This window comes from Leishmania braziliensis, chromosome 18, assembly GCF_000002845.2.
Source record: "Leishmania braziliensis MHOM/BR/75/M2904 complete genome, chromosome 18".
In the NCBI taxonomy this organism is placed as follows: Eukaryota; Euglenozoa; class Kinetoplastea; order Trypanosomatida; family Trypanosomatidae; genus Leishmania; species Leishmania braziliensis.
The window spans coordinates 392,430-413,067 of record NC_009310.2 but is presented as its reverse complement, the minus strand read 5'-3'; the positions used below and the strand labels follow the sequence as shown (position 1 = coordinate 413,067).

The window sequence follows — 20,638 nt, the reverse complement described above, 5'->3', positions numbered from 1 at the left end:
TGAGAGAGAGAGGGAGAGGGGCCGCACAACAACAAACACATCCCGCACAGGCAGACGCAGATGGTGTCATCCGCGTGTACGTCGATACCCCTTCTCCTCGACACACACACACACACACCGTTTATCTTCTCTACTGGGTCGTTGGGAACTGCAAGACGGCCAATGACGGACATGTTGCTCTTTATCGATGCAGTTCTACGACCCACAGTGCGTCTTGTTCCGCCACCGCATCATGGGGGACACGTGAGGCGAGGCTTCTACGTTGCGGTGAGGGAGTCTGTCGCCGCTGCTTCGCTGCCGCCACAGACACCGATATAGCCTGAGGATTAGCAGGAGGAGCACCATTACCACGACCAAGGCGTCGAGCAAGATCATCGCCTTCAACGCCTCGGAGACAGAGAAGCTGGTGAAGACGTAGTATTGAAACTGGCGCACTGACCACGTAATGAATGGTGCGGGTTCGGTGTCTTTGTAGTGGGCGATGTGCGTAATGGTGCCGTTCGTAAGCGTGAGAGTGGACCTCAACAACAGAGATGGCGTGCGTTCCGTTCCACCCTTCGCCGCCTCGTAGTCGCCGTTCTCTTCCGGCGTCGTCGGGGATGTCGTTGGCTTCTTGTGCACACTTCCGTGTACTGCATTTACTCTGGCATCGCGGTACGCAGGGCCATGTGCGTAGGTGAGCATGGAGAGAGGGAAATTCAGACGGTACGCTGGCTGGCCGCTGTTTGGTATGGAAAAGATTGTGAAGGTGGCGTTGAGGACTTGCTCAACGGCAGCGCGGGCTTCTCGACGCCACTGTGGTGTCGGAGAGCGCGCCGCTGACTCGTTCGCTGCTGCCCCCGCTCCCATGGCCCTCTCTATGTCTGTCAGGTACGAGCGAATCGACGGCACGTGATGCAGGTCTATGGAGAGTCGTAGAGCGCCAAAGTTCTCTCCCACATAGAGGCCGACGCGCCGTGAGCTGGGGAAGAGCAGCGGCATGAGTGTGGGGAGGAAGTACATGTTCGAACTATGTGTCAACCCTGAGCTTGTGACCTCCACTATTGGGTACCCAAACACCTCCCCAATGGCGTGCTCGGTGAAGTCGACACCCAGCTCGCCCATGTGCACGTCGCCTGTTATAAAGGCCACGCGCTCGACACGGTAGGCTCGCAGTAGCCCTAAGAGGCGGTCCCGAGAGCGCGGGAAGGCTGCCCAGTTCTCTGCGGGCTTCTCATCCAGCATGAACTGAATGCCACTCCCTATGAGCACCATGGCACAGCGTTCCCGCCCATCTTGTGTTGGTGTCGTGTAGTTCTTCAGGGATTCTTCAAACCACACCCACTGCTCAGCGCCGATCGCGTCGCCAGCGTGGGTCGCGTTCGAGCGGTCACGGAACGAGCGGGCGTCGAGGAGGACAGCGCAGATGGCGTGCTCATACAGTTGCTGCATGAGGAGTCGCACTGGAGTCCCCCATCCCTTCGTGTCATCCACGACGTCGCGGAAGTCGGTCCTGTAGGCCCCGTAGACGCCCTCGCGGTGCCAGCGTGGGTCGCTTGATGGGGCTCGCAAAAAGTCCAGAAAGAATGCCTGCGTACTGTTACGGTCGGGGTACTCTCGTCCGGCATCGTTCATGCCCATGTCGTGGTCATCCCAGGTACCCCACACCTTGGGATAGACGTCCGGGGAGGCTTGCATAACGCGCGTGCGATTGCTCCCAGCTGCGCTCAGAAACCTTTGATTGGGTGAATGCAGATTCCAGTCAACATTGTCGCCCCCCGCGACGCAGCTGTCGATGAAGGCGTTGTACTCCAAGGCATCGCGCTGGATTTTCCAGAATCGCCCCACCTCTACCATTGAATTGGTGTGGTGGAAGAAGAGCGACTGCGTGCCCTTGCCATCTGCGATCTTGTCTGCATAGATGGCATCCCCTAGCCAGATCAAGGCATCCACTGGAACACTGGCTGAGTAGGCGGCGCCACGTGGTGCGGACTGAAAGCGCCGCTCAGGGCCGGGGTAGGGGTGGACTGGGGGCGGAGTCTCATCCAGCAGAAGTCCCGGCTGTGGAGTCCACCGGTATCGCAGACGCTGCATCGCTGCCTTGGGAGAGTCGTACACGGAACCGCATGCACCGAGGGGCACCTCCTCTGCCCATGCTCCTTCATCCGTGTCTGCTATGCGCCTGTGCCGCTCGCTTGAAGGAGCGGCAGCGTTGGCGGTGGGTAGCAGCGGTGACAGACCTGCGTAGAGCTTCCGACACGGCGGCGCCGCCGTGGCATTCACCCTAGAGAGCATTTCACACTGTGCGGCAACTGCCATGTAGGCCCAGTAGAGCTGACTGAGATCATGCCGATTGCAGCTGATGAAGAAGACTTGATTAATGGCTAAGCTGTGGGAGGCGGGGAGGTTGAGTTGCTCAGAATAGAGTAGTGCTCGCTGCCACTCCTCTCGTCTGTTGTCCGGGTTCCACCAAGCGTCATCCATCGCGAAGTCCTTGACGGAGGCAAGTGTCGAGCCGTTGTCTGCGTTCCAGCTCAAGATGAGCAGGAGACACCCAACAGCGAGCAGTGCGATGGGGAGAAGCAAGACAGCGAGGAAGGTTCTCCGGGACTGCCGGGATCTCCAGATTGGTGCTGCGGCGCCAACATGTCCCTTGGGACCCTCTGAGTCAACGACACGTCGCCTCATCGAGACAGCGTTGAATGGACAGGTGGTGAGAAGGTGGTAGAATAAAAGCCACAATGGAATGTGCGAATGCAGATATCCAACAAAACAACACAGAGGGACCATGCGGCACCAGCACTTACCTCATCTGGTCGCCAAGGCTGCAAGGACGAGAATAAGAGCGATCGTATAAGTTTGTGTGTATCTGCGAAGCGAAAGAGGCGTAGAGAGGAGAGGAAGAGCAGAGAAAATTGGTCCACAAGCAGGGTACAGTAGAGAGAGAGAGAGTCGGGATAGGAACCGCACCAACATGTGCAACGAACGCCACACAAGGGAACAATGTCTTGTGTCTCTTTCGATCGTTTTGTGTTACTATCACTTCTGCTTGAGATGTGGGTAGCGGTGGTGGTTGTGGTGATGAGAGAGGCAAAGGTGAATAGAAGAGCAACATAAAAACAAAACAGCAGCGCAGCCGTGGAACTACACCGTGCTCAGCGGTGACGAGTGTGCCCCCGCATGGGGGCACACCTTGGTTCGTGTTGTGCACCATCCATGAGATGGAAGCCGCTCTTACCATTTTTTTGAGAGTCGTCCACACGCTAATCACCTTGTCAGTGACGTCTAATGAGGTCTATGACTCTCTCTGAGTCAGGCTTCGCGTAGTGGTGCTTGAATGGCGCCGTATTCATCGGAAACTCAGACGAGGCGTGTTCGTTGTTGCCTTTGTTTCTCGTCTTCTACCTCGTCTACGGCCCCCCGAGTTGCTCACCGCTGTCCTCCTCGATATACGCATCAGGGCTGCCGCCACTCGTTGCGTTTCCGCTGGGTTTAACAGCATGTGTGCCCACGAAACGTTCTTCATGTTTGAGGTGGCGGTGTCAGAGATGGGGGCGGGTGCGTCAGCGGTGCCCTCCACAGGTGCGACAGACGAGGCCGTGCTGGGTTGTAGCGGCGGAGGCGGTTGACGCATGAAGCCAAACAAGAGTATCATGTTACAACCGCTACTGTGCCTTTGCGGCTATAGGGCAGTTAAACTGATGCGATGCTGCAGTACGCTACTGCGGCGAGTGGGCGTGACAAACGTGCTCTCTACGGAGAAAGCCCAGCACTGCTTGCCAAACCACGTCCTCCCTCGCAGTCTCTCGGTCATCAAAGCCAGTGATCAGTATTGCGAGGTTCGCAGCAGCAGCAGCAGCACCTGATCGACAGCGTTGCTGCTGCTGCTGTCATCATTGCCGGTTCCTGCACTCTGCGCGTTTTGGCCGATTGGGCATGAAGCAGCTTGTCACAGCAGCGAAGGGTGACTGCGCAGCGCGGTGATGGAATATGCAGCATGTGCAACCGCACATGTGGAGAGCCGGCGCACATTTCCCCTTTCTTTTGGTTTTGTTTCCTCCGCTGGGGTTCAGCGAACACAACGCACACGACCCCACAAAAGCGCGGCTGCTACAGACAAGGGAAAGAGAGAGGGAGGGAGGGAGGGAGGGGGGGGAGGAGGACGAGGAGTGCTGCTCACTTGGGCTGCACTTTTCTGACGGGTTTTCCAGGAGTAGCACGAATGCCTCTTCCCACGTTCTCACCCGCACCCCCCCCCCCCCCCCCCCGCACACACGCACACATACAAAGAAGGAAAGGCCCCAGTTTTATACACAGGGAGAGAGACATACAAATAAGAGAGAAAGGGAAATACACCACGCAGCAACTCTCTCTCTCTTCCCCTCATTTCCTTCGTGCTTCTACGTGGTTCGGTTATCTTTTGACCCCGTTGCCGTTAAGCTCGATACGATGAGGTTTGTGTGCGTGACAGGGATCGAACGGTCAGCCTTCATGTAAGAGGAGGGGGTGGGGGGTGAGGTGGGGCAGAAGAAGCACACACGCCGAGGGCAGAAGGAAAAGAGACATTGATGATGGTAGTTGGTGAGGAGGGGGGGGCCAAAGAAGCAGCAATGAGGAGGGAGCATGCAGCGTCTCCTACCGCACCTCCCCTCCCTTCCTCTTTCCGCACCTTCGGCTCCTTTCCTCTCCACGCCAATCACGTCATCGGCGCCGCAACCGCCGAAAACCATACAGATAAACCGCGAGCACGCCCAACACAGAAGAGGAAAAGAGTGGCAAGGGGGTGGTAGAGGTCCCATCCGTTTGTATCCTCCCCACCCGGACATGCCCCAGCATAGAAGGGGGATCGCGCGAGAAAAAAAAAACAGAAAAAGGGGTAAGAACGACGCGTCGCAGCGACTCCCCCCCTCTACCGTTTCGGCTATCCGAAAGCACCCAAAAGGGAGAACAAAAAAGAGAGAAGAGTGTGATGGGAGGGGGGGGGGCGGCGGCGTAGGCTCACTCACGTGCTGTGATCGTCAGACACCGCGTTCTTGGCGCGGGCTTCCTCATCCGCAATTTTGCGCATGCGAATGCGCTTGCGGGCGGCAGCGCGTGCCGCCTGGCGGCTTTTCAGCTCCGCCGCGGGCCAGAAGATGAAGCACATCAGCGACGAGGAGATGACGCTGATGATGGCCGCCATTACGAGAAGACCCGCCACGCAGCCTTTGCTGCACGTCTGATTATTTACGTTCTGCGTCAGGTCTCCAGGGGCGGCCACGGCAGGTCTAGCGAAAGACGCAGCTGCGAGTGCGACAAGAGCGATTAGAGGGCTAATGGCAAACATGGCTTTTTCTTCCGTGCTGCCGCTCTGTTCTTCTGACGAAGGGGAGGAAACGAAGAAGAAGCTCAAGTCAAGATGCGTCGTCCTCAACCCAAGCCAGCTTTTCAGGTATTTCCACACTGCTTTGTGTTCAGCTCTTCTGGTGAGTGAGACTAGGACCTCGCGGTGGTGCGGCGACGGAGTTGTATGAGGCGACGCGTAAGCAGCTTGATAGCTGCGCGGTGTCACGTACACCAAAGGTGTAGGCGAGGAGAAGGTAAGAGGGTAGGGGTGGAGGAGCTAGAGGCCATGCCCAGCGAGAAACACATGCCATGGGTGACGGGTGCAGAGGAAAGATAGACAGAGTGAGAGGCTGAGAGGCGAGAAAGGGACGCGCCCTCGGCTTCGGTTAGAGCCTCATCTCCCTTTTCTTTCTCTGTCCCCTCATGCCAGGGCCTCAAGACGCAGCTCAGCAGTCGTACGAGCACAGAGAGAAAGGACCTGGGAGACAAAGTGCGATGCCGCGCGTAGAGGCCGACGCAGATGGATTTACTTGGTTGCCTCCAGAGCAGCGTGACATCTGCCGCGACTTCCGTTTAGGCTTCACCAGCGGCTGGATGGCACGTTTAACTACCTCGCACGGGGTGGCATGTGTAGGTTTTTGTGAATCTTTTCTTTTCCTGCTGCTTCAAGTAACTGCGTAGCATGGCAGGCACGCTGCGGTCCCCAGACAAACAAGCGAGAGCACACGGGGGGGGGGAGTGGAGAAGGACAGAAGAAGAAAATGCGCGTATCTAAGCGCAGAGCGAAAAGTACACAGGGGGTGGTGGTGCGAGAGAGAGAGGGGGGGGGGCGCTGCTTGTTTGCGTGTGCGGGGCTGCAACGGCAGGTGGACCACATGACTCGGATGTACGATATACTCAAGAAATAAGCAACGCTGTCAGAGACTCACATCCACACACCACCCCCTTCACCTTTGCCAATGCGGCTAACTGCACCGCAAAGCGAAGCGAGATCATACGGCGATCCCTACAGGAACACATGTATAACCAATTTCTAATAACACCGGCATTCACAACAGCCGCAGCAACAACAACTACATTCTTCATGACTGGAGGAAGACCAACAGGCGGTGTGTGTGATGGTGGCGGTGATGGATGGAACGGGAGCGGCACGGCTACCAACGCCTCCCTCCCTCTCTCCGCCTTTCTTCCTCCTCTTCCTCTAGGCATCTACTCTACAGAAGTTTTAGACACACACATACACACACGGGGTAGAGGGATGTGAAACGATCACACGGAAAAGGCTTTACCCAAAGACGCAACACGGCGAGCTGTTGTTGTGGGATTCCCTTTCTACACATCTCGGCCTTGCCCTTCAGTCTTCTGTTTTGCCACGGATTGCCTGCTCGAGCTCGGTGTGGATGTTCCGCCACTCCTCGTTTTCTTGTCGAAGCGATTGGTAGAAGGCGCGGCACTTCTTCACCTTCGCTTCTGCCTCTGCAAGCTTGATGCGCTGCTCCGCCTCGGTGCTCTCCCGGGTGCTCTGCAGTTCCGTCCAGCGGGTACGAAGCTGAAAAATGTCTTCGTCAATGCGGGCAAGCTCCTCGCGCAGCTCCCAGAACTCGCGCCGATGCGCCTCTTTCTTCGCTTGGGCTTCTTGGCGGCGGCGCGCCTCTTCACCGGTGAAGGTGAGAGCTACGCGAACAGCGCCGTCAGTGAGGGCCTGGCGGGTGTGCTCGAAGGACTTCCAGACATTGACTGGCATTGGGGTCGTCGTGGTGACGCGCGTCGGGACAGCAAACTCGCTGTCAAGCGTCTCCACCAACTCGCGGACGTCCTCCACAACAGGGTTTTGAAAAGAACAACAGGATTCTGCAGGTCGACCCATTCGCGCTGACAAAGCACGGGACCCAAGGCCGCTGCGACGGTGCTGCTGACTCGTTGTCCAGGGAGACGATGCCGTGGCACACCCACAGCTCTGGCGCGGCGATGATGGCATCACTGCACTTCCGCAGACCCTGCTGCTCCGCCCACTGGCAACTGCAGTGGAAGTGCGCGTTGTCGTCGATGCACCGGTTGCACCAGAGGCTCGAGGTGTCCCACCACTGCGACGGAACGATGCCGTGGCGATGGGTGTGACGACGGTCCTGACAGGGGCCCGCCTCGGCGATGCGACCGCAACTGTGGCGTAACTCTCCCTTTCTCCCGTCGCGTTGTGGGCGTCTCTGCGGTTTTGGAGGAGGGCTTTGGTGGGGGAGTTTGTACAGAGCTGCAGCGCGGCGTACACCTTGGACGGGCTTGCCGCACACAATCTCGCTGAGGATGTCGTGGTGCTCTGCTCTACAGGCGCTTCAGAAGGGGAGGAGGCTGATGAAGGACGCTTGCGCGCTGACCGCGCGTTTAGGCAGCCGGGACCAGTGCTTGGCCTCGCGCTACTGGGGAGTGGACGCGTGGTGGGCTGAAAAGGGTGTCGGCCCGACGGCGGTGGCGACGAAACAGGGATCGTTGCTGCATCCTCCCCTTCTATGCTATTTCGCTCGCACCCTGCAGCGCAGGTGATTCTCAGTGTACGTCGGTATGCGCGGCATGGCGGCGGCAGGGCCGCAGCTGCCTCGCTTCGCAGCCCACCGTTTTCCGACCTCGCTAACGATGTGCACTGGCTGGACGAGGCATCGCCGTAGCTGCATTCCTCTCCCTCGTGTGCTGATCTTTTGGCGCTGACGCGGCTTCGACTCCGACTACTTGCGGCACCGCACCTCTGAATTCTCCGTAGGGGCTTCTGGGCAGCCGCAGTAGCTTCATCGATCGCACGCAGTAGTGCGGCGTCGTTGACCTCTTCCTCTTCTTCCCACTGAATGATCACAGTCTTGACCCCGAGCTCGGCGAGCTGCCTCGCAAGCGACGTCTGCTGCCGCCGCAAGGCATCGATGGTACGACGCAGCACCGGGGCTACGTTCTGCCGGTAGGTGTCGCGTAGCTGCATGGTAAGCTGTCGCCTGCCCTGTCGCTCTGCCTCGATAGCAGCGGCGTAGTCCACTTGGATCTGCTGCTGTTCGGCGTCAAGGTGCTGGCTTACGGCTGCCACACGGGGGTAGGCGTACACCAGCGTCGGCAGCAGAAGCGGTGCCGGGGTCACATGATGGTGCAGACGCGAAGAAGAGGCGGAGGAGGAGAGAGCGGTGCTGTTCGGAGTGCGGGGTCCGACGCGGCTGCGCCGGCCGTGCTCCGGTGAGGAAAGGGAAAGCTGAAGCATGGCGAGGTCCGTGGAGGCTGCAGTTGCGTTGTTTGGCGGGATGAGCAGGCTAGCTGGGGATGTGGTGATCGGTGTCCCTTTCGCACCTCCGTTGCCAAGATGTTCCTCTTCTCTCGTCGAGAACAGCGCAACGGGCGAGGAGGTAGGCAGCGGGTTCATTTTTTCTCCAGCGTTGTCACGGCTGTTGATGCTGCTCAGGTGTTGCGGAGGCTGAGGCTGCTGAAGCTTGGCGCTGTACTCGAGGACAAGGCGGTCTTTGAGGTGATTCTCTTCCTCTTCGGTTGCCAGCTCTCGCGCGCGTAGCTGCAGCTCCTCCTCCCGTTCCCACGACATTCGTGCGAGGCGATCGAGATTGGCCAAAAATGTGGAGAGCGGCTTCGAGTCTAGATGGGCCTCCGTGGCTCCACCGAAGAAGCTGAAGAAGCCGTTGTTTCCGTCGTTGAGGCGGCGGTTCAGCGTGGTGTAGGTGGGGTGAGGCCTTGATGGTTGAGCGCGCTGCGGCCCTTTGTCTGCAGGGTCACTGAACACCGCCGCGGCTGGTGTGGCGGAGGGCAGCTGAATGCACACCTTCGCGAGCTCTTCGACTTCGCTGAGAAGTTCCTCGAAAAAGTCACTGAGGGCATCGCACGTGTTGAGAGAGGCGACCGAGCTGGCTGGGGACGGCGGCGCCTGCTCCTCTTCTTGTGAGTCCTCTGCGCTGTCCGTTGCTTGCACCGTGATGCCCGCTGCAGCTCGGTGAGTTGCCTGCATCGAAAGGCACGGCGCACTGCCACCGTCTGTAACGCTGTCGGCTCTTGCGCTCGGCACATGGTGGGCGCGTTCTTCTGCAGAACTCTCCGTCCTCTCTGCTGCTGCGGTGCGCAGTAGCTGCAGCCGCTTCCACAGAGTTTGGAGCGACAGAAGTTGACTCTGCGCGACGCGCAGGCGATTCTCTTTATCCTCCATCATATTGCATAGAAGGCGCACCTCGTCCTCCCCGTGCTGCCGCTCGCGCAGGCGACGCACTTCCCTGGTAGCAGCGTCCGCCCGTGACTTGTAGCTCTCCACTTGTTGGGTCACCACCGCATGCTTCTCGCGGAGATTCTCCAACTCTGCTTGACGGGCTGCCACGACGACATCGAAGCGAGCAATGAGTTGATCAACATGCGCGAGCCTAGCGCGTGTGTCTCGCACGCGCTGGCGCAGCTGCTCCCGCTCCGCTAGCGTCCCCTCATCGCAGCCGCGTGGCCGTCGAGGGAGGGGTTCTTCCGGCTGGCCTTCTGATGCGTCTTCCACTTTGTCTGCCGCGTTGGCCGTTGGTGTGTGTGTTGAGGTTAATACTGGTGTAGCTGTGTTCAGTGCAGCTTCCGTGCAAGCCGAGGAGGAGAGCACTGCTGCCACCAGCTCGTTGGCTTTTAGACGCTGTGTCGGGATCCTCTGGTGCTGCTGCGCTCCGTCACTTGTCCTGACGTGTCCTTGCGTCAGTTGCTCCTCCGTTGCTGTTGCCCTTCTTGCTGGGCTCACGTGAAGGAACGGCGACTGCGCCGTCGCCACGCCGGTGGTGGAGAGGACGAAGGGAGTGAAGGGAGTTTCTTCGGCTAGAGAGAGCACCCATCGTGGGACGGAGGAGCCTGAGGATGAACCAGACCCGGCGCGCCTCGGTGTCTTTTCCCTGCGCAGCACACTCGTGGCCCTGCCACCGGTTTCATCGAGACCGATCATCTCAGGCGACGTGGCTGGGTAGTAGAAGTACTCCTGCTCAAACTCGTAGCTCGCGTCGACATCGTCGCTACTGTGTTCAATGTGGCGAGCAGGCTCAACACGGGTGGGTGTGTCAACTGCCTTCTTTTCGACCTCGTCAGCAGCATCGTTGTCGATCAGGTCTACCTGTCCGCGGCTGTTGCTGCGGCACCGCTCTATGGTGCCGGCGTTCACGAGGGCAGCGAGGTCGTAAGCCAGAGCGGGTGCCGACTGCTGGTGCAGGTCATAAGTCAGCGGGCTCGCATGGGCCTCCTTTTCCACAACGTCGTCGCCGTGCAGGTCGATGCAGTCGCGCGGGTCAGGTCCAAGTACCGATGATCGTCGCTGCTGCGACATGCCGCTGCCGCTGCCGCTGCTGCCGCTCACCCGATTCCGCTGTTGGCACAATGATGACGGCCACCGCGGCGCCGCCGGCTCAGTAAGATGCTGGCGCTCTTCCTCTTCTGCTTTCCCGTCGCTGCCACCGCTCACGCGGCGTGCGTTGTCACCCTCCTCCCAGGTGAAGAGAGGCGCAGGGACAGCTGCAAGTGAGCCAGGGTGTCGTTTGCTATGAGCGGGCGTTGGTACCGCATTCACCAAGCGTGTCGACAACGGCCCCGCAGCGCTCGCAACGGCGTAGATAGAGCTCGAACGTTCCTCATGGACGGCACCGCTGGGGCGACGCTGGCTGGAACCCTGGCTCTGCGACGCCCTGCCCCGCGCGAGAGACGGGCGATCGGCTTCGCTGGCAGCAAGGTGAGCAAAGGTCTCTCCCCGGCTCTGCGTGTGTTGAGTGCTATTGCTCGATTGGGATGATGGTGGAGAAGACTGCAAGGAGCTGGACGACCACAGCAGATCATCCAAGCAAGTGTTATGGCTCGCCCCACTATCGCGTATTTGAAAGTCCGGGATAGGTACTCGCAGCGTCGCAGGTGGGGATGGAGAGGGCTCCATGAGTCGGTAGTCCTCTGGCTGCGCCATGGGAGCCTGCATGAGTGTGTATGTGCGTTGTTGTCGTACCTTCCGGGGTTTCTGCAGATGCCCACTCAGAGATGAGGCTGAGAGGTGGGGAAAAGGGCCGAGAGGGAGATGGGAATAACACTAGAGCGAGAGAAGGGCCTATTCGAGGGTGGGGGGGGGGATGAGGTGGGGGGAACGAGGGGAGAAGAATGAGGGCACCGCATCCGTTCCGTTGTGGCGGTGGTGATAATTGTAGGCCAACACGCCCTCTTCTCCCCACCCAGCCACACTCGACTGTACACGCTAACACACACACACACACACCCACACACACACACAAAACATACAGCGAGAACAATGTGAACAAAAAAGGCGCGGAAGGGGCCTCAATGCTGATCTACGCGTGGCTGATGAAGGTGAGGGAAAAGTGTCCGAGGCACGAGCGCGCCAGTCATGTACACTCGCGCTCTCTCTCGTCACGCTTGTGGTTTGCTTGCTCGGACGAGTGGCTGTGGGAGACGAATGTGAGGGAGTGTGTGTGAGAGAAAGTGATGAGCAGAGAAAAGAGAAAGGGGGCAGGGGAGGAAGGGAGGAAGTGGAGAGGTATGCAGCAACAGTAAGGCAGGAGTGCAGAGGAGCGCGGAAGGAGAGCAGTCAGCGAACCGAATGCACACAGACACACACTGGCGTACAAATAGAGGCGAGGAGCCGATGAGGATGAGTGCCCCCATACGGGGCGCACTCACCACCCGTGCGCGCGTGTGCTCGTGCATTTTCCCCTTCGTTCTCCCCTTCTGCGAAAGGTAAGTCGACCATCCTGAGTCACCTTGTCGTCTCCGTTGGAAGGCGTCGCCAAATCCCTCTTTTCAGGTTACTTGGACCTGTACGCCTCTGCTGCCACACACACACACACACACACACGCATCTATATAGAGAAAGGTGGGAGGGGATTGTTTTGCTACATAAACATCAGCTTTTCCACTCTACGTGTGTCTGGTGAGGCGATGGGGCAGGAGTGGAGGAGGCGACACGCATACCGAGAGAGGAGGAGAGAGGGTGGAGTGGAGTGAGAACCACGCACGCCTTATCACGTGAGGTGGGCTACGGAAAGGAGGTGAGCAGGGGGATCGGCACGCAAGTGTAATCCGTGTGTGTGTGTGTGTGCGCGTGTGTGTGCCTGGTGAGAAGGTGCCTCAACACTGTCACTCCCTCTCTCCCCTTTATGTGTGGTGCCATAACGCTATCCATACTCGTCCCGTCTCCTTAACTCACCACACACTTGCCAACCCACTCTCCTGCACACACACGCACGCACACAGAGAGTCATGCGTGTGTGCATCTCGACGACACGCCCCTATTTGTACATCACACATCGTCTCTCAACACAGCAGGCCAACCACTACCCCTCCCCCCAGAAAGGGACAAGCGCAGAAAAATGAGAGGGGGAGTGTGTGCACATCATGCGCGGAGTGCGAACCCACACGCATTTACTTCTTCGCCTCCACCTTGTCCAACTCTGCGTCTTGGATGATGACGAGCATGTACTTGCTATCCGGTGCCACAATGATTTCGTCCTTCTTGGTGCGCAGCCGGACGACTTGGAGCTCGTTGTTGTTGTCGATCTCCTGCAGCACCGTTTTGGCGCTTATCGCCAGGGGCTGGAAAAGCGCCGCGTACTGGACCGCCAGCTCCCGCGATGCCTCGGTGAAGCTATGGCGGATGGCGATGCCTTCATTGTTGATGATTAAGAACCCGCGCACGCCGCGGTGAGAGGTGATGCGCTTCACCAGCTCCTCGATATCAGCGCCAGAGCCGGTGGTCGCCATGCTATGCGCTTCGTGTGTTTTGGGCACCTACTTGACTAAATCTCTTTCTCGGTCGGTATGGGGAGCACGTAAGTGTGTGTGTGTGTGTGTGTATGCGCTACGAGTACCACCTTGTCTGAATCAGCCCAGTGTCTCTCTTCGGCGCAGCTGCAGTGCCGTGTCAGACAAGAAGAGAAGTCAGCGAGTGACAGTGAAAAGGCAAAGAAAGAGAGAGAGAGAGAGCCACGGTGCAACACCAAGGCAGCGCGCACTTGAAGGAGTGAGAAAGTGGAGAGGGAGCAATCACGTGCCATTGTAGTCATGACATGCATGCAGAGATCTACACAGAAGCGTCAGGGCCCCCGAGTCATCGAGAGTAGTCATCGAGACTTGACCTTCATCGCACGCATATGAGAGAAGAGGACGCCCTCCCCGCATAGAGAAGGGTGTCGGGTAGCAAAGAACAAAGTGGACGAGAGCGACGCCACCACACCCCCCTCCATACACACACACACGGCATCTCTCACATACGGAGTGATGCAGGTTTCATTCCGCTGCTTACAAGACACGGCGCTCCTGGCTACCCTGTTGCTTTTTTCTCGTTGGCTTCTGCACTGGGACACATGGAGGCAAGTAGGGGGGGGGGGGGAGGAGAGGAGAGGTCGGAGGGGGAGGATCGGCTTGTTCCTTCGACATGAATCACTGGAGGCCTGCTGGACCCCTTCAGGCACCGCTACACCTTGCGGCGGCTGCTGCTCGCTATCCTCAATGAGAAAGCAAAACGCGTTTCCAAGGATAGAGAGGGCGAGGTGGAGGGTCAGAGTAAGGAGGGGGGTGACCTACTTGGAGACTGAGCAACTGGTAGTGGCAGTTCCTTCAACACACACGCTCAGCCGTCATAGTAGGAGATACACGCACAGATGCAGCCGTGAAAAAGTGCAGATGCAAATGTGTAAAAGCACACGGCGAGTACGTGTCTGTCCGCGTGGCAGAGTAAGTGGGGGCACAACAGTCAGGAATGGCGATGAGGGTTACCGGGAAAAAGAAAAAAAAAAAAAACTCGGGGGTGGGGGTAGGGGAGGGGAACGGTGTCGCTATGCGGGATGTCGGTGCAGTAGTAGGGACAACATAAGAGGCAGCAAGAGAACTTCCTTCTCGTGGAACATACCCATGCACGCACGGGCTCACATCACAACCACTGTTCGTTAAGCGCACTCCATCGAGTACCCTGCCTCTCCCGCCCCCCCCCCCCTCCACGTCCCTCACCGAGGTGGGTGCCGTGCCACTCTCGCCCTGTACGGTACTTCCCGATTAACCTGTGTGATGTTTCTCGAGCAACTGTATGTCGCTGCCGAGCTTCGTGAACTCGAACAACAGCGTGAAGATAATCCCGTCCAACACGGCAACGGACATGTTTGCCGGGGCACCTTTGAAGAAGCCTCGCACGCCTTCCTTGCGCGCGAGGTCGTTGGCAACGTGGTAAACGCGGCGGAATGGCAGCAACGACTTCCACGTCTGCTTGTGCACGGCTGGCGACGGTGAGGATGCTGCGCTACCTCCCCTGGCAGCCGCCACCATTCGCTCCTCCCAAAGCCCCGGGGGAAGGGCTTGCTGACGCGTCTGAACGACCGCAATGGGGTTAAAGAGGAGTGTTGTGAACACGCTGGCAATGACACTCGCCACCACGTTCAGCAGCGGGTTGTCCGTTGGCGAGAGGAGCCAGTTCTGCTGCCACAGGAGGGTCGACTTTGTGGCGGACGGTGCCGCCGCTGTGGACGGGTCGCGGGCTGCTGCGGTGTACCTGTACTCCTGCTCCCACACGGAAAGCGTTGGTGCAGACGCGATGTAGAGTGTCTCCTTCGACTTTGTGTAAAGCCCCCACCAGCACCCACTCGATGGGATGCGCAACAGACCCGCACTCAAGCCCTGATAAACACCACACAAGCCACAACGCACGCGCTCGCCAGGCCAGACGCGTCCGGTTGCGACCGCTTTCTTCTGATGTAGTCCCCACACCGTGCGAAATGTCTGCGGCACGTTCATGTACGAGTTCGTCGACGCCATACTATACCCCGCCGTCATTTGCCGGTTGCACACGATAACGAGGGGGCTGACAAGGAGCAGGGCGACGAGATCACCACACATTGCCCCCACCGCGGCGGAGTAGCTGCTTGCAGCGAAGATGTTATCCCCCGCGGACTTAGAGGAGAGGGCCTCCACGTATTCCTTCATCGCCTCCAATGTGAATAGGTAGCTGGTCTCACCTAGCAGGTTGCACAGCAGGGCCGCCCCGAACCCGCGATAGCAGCCGCGGATGCCGCCCTTGCCAAAGTCGTACTGACCCTTGGTGGATGCTGCATCGTACGCCGAGGTGCGACCGCCTCGGTAGGATGCTTTCATTAGACCGATAACCGTTGGCGGCGTGCTCTCGCGTGTCACTCGCTTGCGGCTAATGGCGAGTTGTATGGGATGGAAGAGAAGTGTGCGAGCACCGATGTTGGCGGAGAGCAGCGCAATCCACGTCGGGGCGTGGAGGTCAGAGAAGTTGCGAGTCACGGCATTTGTGGAGAGACCGCCTGATGCAGGCAGTGGTGCGGTCGCGGCAATCGATGAGGGAGCGCCCGAAACTTCCGCTGCTGGGATACTGTCCGTGTACCGCGGTGACGAGGATTCGATCGTGGTCATCTCAAGTGGACAGGACAACACACACACACACACAGACGAATCCCGCCCCCTCACACGCACTTTCGTTCACTGTCCTGCACACTTACTCCTCGGCACCGGATGTGCACTAACCGACCTGTGCGCTGATGGCGCGGTGGGTACTTTTTCGATCCTCTGTCTTGAGAGCTGCGCGGCCTTCTCTCTTATTCTCGCTCTGTGTTGCTGTGCAGCGATGTTCGCGTGCGCACGCTCTGCCCCCCTCCCTCTGCCCGTTGTGCCTCACCCTGCTGGCACACACACACACACCCACTCTCTCTCACTCCTTCTTTCGTGAGGATTATGTGTTTATGTATATGAGGAGATAATGCGCGTGGATGCGTGCCGTGGGTCAAGGAGGAAAGGGCAGCGTGGAGCGATCGCCGAGACCACCACAGCAATGCGGAGGTCCTTATTGAGTGTCGGCCCCATCCGCGGACAGGCGCGCGAGAATTTCGAACACAAGAGGTGAGATGAAGGGGAGGGGGAGATAAGGCGGAGAGAAAGGAAGCGCACCTGAAAAATGAAAGGGACGGATTCGCTGAGGAGGTAGCGAGGGAGCGCGACATGTTAGGCCGGGCACACGCACGTCCATACACACACTCCTGCGTAGCAATGGATGAACGACATTGGGGGTAGAGTAGGGTAGACAGAGGTGTATGCACGTGTGCGTGAGGAGGAAGTGAAGGTCAGTACTCGCCGCCGCTGCGTCGCTTTGTGACCAATGAGTGGCCGTGGCCTCACTGAATCCTTCCCCCCTTTCTGTGCTCTGTTGTGGTGGTAGAGCGACACTCTGGGGTGGGTGGTCGTGAGACACCGACACATACATACAGACGCATGCGCTTGCCTCTGGACACCACCGGCGCTGCACTCTGTTTTCCGCCCAGCTCAGCCAATGTGGGGTCGGGTCCTGCTCCATGTGATGCTTCCACTGTTCCTTGTTACTTGTCCAGCTGTTCGTGATTCTACCACCGGCTTGTCTGCTACGGCGGTGACACTGTCGTGTCGGTCAGCTTGGCGCCATCGGGTGTCACGAACGCCGAGGCGCTGTGCGCATTCTCGATCTTGACTGTGCCCGTCAGCACGTTGTCAGTGCCGAACTGAACCAGTCCCTTCACTATCAAGCGCTTGCACTTGACCAGTGATGGCACGCCGTTCTGCACGAGTTTCTCAAAGCCGCCCATCATCTTGTAGTGCGCGTTATCGAGGTCGACGACGGGTGGATGACCGTGGCAGCGATCGTCCAGTACGAGCCGAGAGTCGTTCGTCACGACATAGGCGTCGGAGCGCAGAGCGAGCAGGTCGGCGCACGTCTTCACTGGTGCGAAGCGGCTGCGAGGCACGACGAGGGCTGATGCGTTTTCGAACATGGCGATCGCGGCGCCCATGGCAGTTTCTAGCTGGTACACTTTGGGCGATGCTGGGTTAGATGGGTCGACCGTCTTCTCGTTGCGGATAACTGGCAACGGTAGTGTGCCGCCGTGCTTCTCCATCGTCGCCAGCAGCGCCGGGAGCCGTATCCATAAGTTGTTAGTGTTAAAGAAGGAGTGCTTGTTGATGTCTTGGAAATTGTTCATATCCTCCTTGGGACACTGGGCCAACTCCCGCAGCAACAGTAACCCTCCCGTGCTGGCATCTGGCTGAGAGCCCTTTGACTTAGCGCACACGACCTGCCGGGCCAGGTGGCCGCCTTTCTTATCGCTCTCCGTGCGGCGGCACACCTCCATCAGAAAGTCGATCTGCTTCTCCTCCATGTACGCCAGCACGCGCTTGTCAATGGTGGCTCCGAGGTTGTCACCGTTGCTGACGAAGATGTAGCGGTAGCCCTGGTTGACAAGTTCCTGTAGCTTGCCAGAGCCATACAAAGCGGTGTAGATGTCGCCATGCCCCGGCGGCGCCCACTCGCACCCCGGGTCCTCGGGCCATGTTACCGGTTCGAGGGTGTCTTGCAATATTTTGGGCACCTGGTTCTGCATCAGCTCCACCTCTGAGTCAAAAACCTGGTACAGCCACGGGTAGCGAGCCTCCAGGAACCTCCTGGTGCTAGCGGAGGTGTTGAAGCTATTCATCAACATGAAGCGCAGACGCTCGCTGCAGTGCTGGCGAAGATACTGCACCTGCAGTGCCGTAAAGTCAAGAAACGTTTTTCCATCTTTGACATCAAGCAGCGTCTTGGCGTCGTGCAGCCCCATACCGGTGCCGAGACCGCCGTTCAACTTCAATACAACGGTGCTCTGCAGGACAGCGTTGTCGCACTCAGTGGTGAGTCCCTCCAGCTCATCGAGGGACTCAATTCGCGTGATGGCGGAGTCGGGAATCGACCCTGTCTCACCATTACTGACCATGACGTGCTGCGCAATGAAGGTGCGGATGCACGCCTCGTTCACCTTGGCGTCGCGCATCTTCTTTACGCACGCCTGAGCGGCGGCGCTGATGGCCTTCATGTCGATCTCCATCGATGCAATTCCGCGACCCCACGAGTGGGACTCCGTTGCTGTGCGGATGGCACGAGAACGAAAGAATGTGGCGTAAAGAGGTTAGGGTGTACGTCAGGGGGTGTGAGTAGGTGTTGCAGAAAATGATGTCGAGCTGATCAGCGGCGAGGGGGCTGTGGAAAGGAAGGTGCGGGAGAGGCGAAAGGGCACAACGCCAGAACAGAGCCGAGCAATGAACGAAAGGCCGTAGCGCAAGGACTGTTGCAGGAAGGAGGTTGTTGGTGGTGCTGGCAGGAATGGCGATGGCAGACTGCAGCTACGTGCTACACACACACAGAAAAGGCACAGCAACGAGTGGAGGGAGGGGGGGGGATAATATGAAGAAGTTGGGAAAGCAACATCAAAGCAGAAACAACGCAAGAGCGGAAAAGGCAGTTGTGATCAAGCGATGAGCGGTTCTATGGGATCGTCTGTGTGTGCGGGTGTGGGTGTGTGTGTCGGGGTCGGGGTCAAGTGGGTTGCACCTTTCTCTCTCTCTCTCTCTCTCTCGCTAAGGGAACCGTCTTTGTGCTTTGCGGAAAATGGCTTGGTGAGAGAAATCAGAGAACTCAGGTGTTGATGACGAGGGAGGTATGGACGTAGAGCAGTGCGCTGAAGGATGACGTGTGAGGGTGTGAGTGATGACGACTGAATCTTTAAATGAGTCGCCCGTGTTCAGACACATCAATTGCCCACACGAAATAAACGAGAGAGTACCAAACCACCAAACAGGCATGGGGAGGGGGGGGTTGTGCGCGTATATTTACATACGTGGGCGTCATTTCACGAGTGCCATGGTGAGACCCTCCCATGCCCCCAACACCCCCCACGACAAAGTGAGCGAAAGACGACACAGGCACAGTTCAGTGGGTAAAGGAAAGAGAGAGAGAGAGAGAAAAGGAACGTAAAGGAGGGGAGAGGAGGAGGGCACAGCGCTCATGGAATTTCAGAGGCGAAGGGCCCACCACATGAAACAGTGGCTGAAATAACAGCGGCACCAGCCTTCTCTGCCACCTATGTTTCTTTGCTTCCCTTGTCTGACCACTTGCCAGTCCCCACCTCTCTGCACAGATAGAGGTCATCTCCTCCCCCCTCACATACACGTGCGACTCGTTTCAGTTTGATGTAATCCTTCTGCGTCACTTCTCCCTCGCTCCCCCCTGCTGACTTCTCTGTCCCTCCCTCTACTGCGCCCGGATGCAATGGACTGGTTTCTACGAGGACAGAGAGACAGGGCAAGACGGGGGAGGGGCTATCACTGTTTACTCGATGTCAGGCACCCAACAGAAAAGTGCGGTTATGGAAGCACAGGAAGAAAAACCGCGATCCTGGAGAGAAGAGAGGTGAGGGGGGAGGGGATGGTGGTGGTGGACGAGAGTGGGCGCAACCGGGCAGGCGGAATTCCTTGTCCACGGCCGCTACACGTACAGCCACCGCCGCCGCCATGGAAACAAACAAGCAAAGAGAGAAAACGCACCGTCCACGTTGTCGCCCCCTTCCAACCGTCCGTCCCCCCCCCTCCCCTCTTCCCAGGTCCCCTTCCCTTCCAACGCAGCTCAACACAACAAACGCACAGGCACCCAGGCAGGAAAAGCGCATGCAGAACCAATGAGCAGGGGCCTACGGGCAGAAGCCATCAGCACCGAGGGAAACACCCACACCCACACACAAAGCCACAACACCGCAGGATAGACAGCAGAGGGGAAGGGAGGGAGAGGCGCTTACATTGTCAGATGCGCGAACATGCGTTGCAGCTCGTCCTCATTGACGTCGTCGTCATCTGCGTCGCCAATGTCTTCCCAGTCGACGTCCTCCTCGTTCATGCCGTCTGCCACGCGCGCCGTACGCACTTTGTCGCGCTCGTTGATCAGGCGCTTCAGCTCCATCTCTACGTTCGTAAGTTCAGAGGCATGCTTGACCTGCTGCTCTTGCTTGAGCTGTCGTATGTACTTGGCAAGCTCGCGACGTTCCGTCTTGGCAGTCTCACCGCGGCGAATGCGGTTCTTGCGGGCCTCAAGGTCCCGCATGTGCTCCTTGAGCACCATCCGCTCCGCCGCCTGCTGCTTCAGCAGTTTACTCTTCTGCTTCTTTAGAGACTCGATCTCACCAAAGCGATGCTGCTGCTTCTTAGTGACACCATTGACAACACGTACTCGCGTGGCGGCTGTCTTTCGCTTTCCTGCGTTTTTCCCGGCACCCGCACGAGCGGCAGACTCATCTACCGAGGTCTTTTTCGTTATTTTAAGCTTCTTCTTGCGCGCAAGGCGGTGGCCCTTGGCGATACGTCTATTCACCATTTCTCTTAATGTTTTTTTCTTCCCCGGCTCAGTGGCGCCTGTTCCCGTTTTCCGTGAGAGACGATTGATGTGCCAAGGGACGAGCACGCGCGGGCGTTGGTGTGCAGAGGAGGAGAAAGAGGGGGCAGAGAGGGAAGGAGAGGAGGG

General features: G+C 58.4%; 6 protein-coding genes across 6 annotated transcripts; all 6 read right to left on the bottom strand.

Moving 5' to 3' along the window:
• Positions 1-195: 195 nt before the first annotated feature.
• Positions 196-2,667, bottom strand: LBRM_18_1090 (conserved hypothetical protein; the record flags this gene model as incomplete). Its single annotated transcript, XM_001563982.1, has 1 exon — positions 196-2,667. The coding sequence occupies one exon, from the start codon at positions 2,665-2,667 to the stop codon at positions 196-198; it is 2,472 nt and encodes an 823-aa protein (XP_001564032.1).
• Positions 2,668-6,658: 3,991 nt separating this feature from the next.
• LBRM_18_1080 (hypothetical protein, unknown function) lies at positions 6,659-11,248 on the bottom strand (the record flags this gene model as incomplete). The annotated part of the gene is made up of 1 exon (XM_001563981.2): positions 6,659-11,248. One exon carries the CDS (start codon positions 11,246-11,248, stop codon positions 6,659-6,661), a length of 4,590 nt encoding a protein of 1,529 aa, XP_001564031.2.
• A 1,454-nt stretch (positions 11,249-12,702) lies between these two features.
• LBRM_18_1070 (putative dynein light chain 2B, cytoplasmic) lies at positions 12,703-13,041 on the bottom strand (the record flags this gene model as incomplete). Its single annotated transcript, XM_001563980.2, has 1 exon — positions 12,703-13,041. The coding sequence occupies one exon, from the start codon at positions 13,039-13,041 to the stop codon at positions 12,703-12,705; it is 339 nt and encodes a 112-aa protein (XP_001564030.2).
• Positions 13,042-14,331: 1,290 nt separating this feature from the next.
• LBRM_18_1060 (conserved hypothetical protein) lies at positions 14,332-15,705 on the bottom strand (the record flags this gene model as incomplete). Its single annotated transcript, XM_001563979.1, has 1 exon — positions 14,332-15,705. The coding sequence occupies one exon, from the start codon at positions 15,703-15,705 to the stop codon at positions 14,332-14,334; it is 1,374 nt and encodes a 457-aa protein (XP_001564029.1).
• A 998-nt stretch (positions 15,706-16,703) lies between these two features.
• Positions 16,704-18,176, bottom strand: LBRM_18_1050 (UDP-glucose pyrophosphorylase; the record flags this gene model as incomplete). Its single annotated transcript, XM_003722930.1, has 1 exon — positions 16,704-18,176. The coding sequence occupies one exon, from the start codon at positions 18,174-18,176 to the stop codon at positions 16,704-16,706; it is 1,473 nt and encodes a 490-aa protein (XP_003722978.1).
• A 1,739-nt stretch (positions 18,177-19,915) lies between these two features.
• Positions 19,916-20,491, bottom strand: LBRM_18_1040 (conserved hypothetical protein; the record flags this gene model as incomplete). The annotated part of the gene is made up of 1 exon (XM_001563978.1): positions 19,916-20,491. The coding sequence occupies one exon, from the start codon at positions 20,489-20,491 to the stop codon at positions 19,916-19,918; it is 576 nt and encodes a 191-aa protein (XP_001564028.1).
• Between the last annotated feature and the right edge of the window lie 147 nt (positions 20,492-20,638).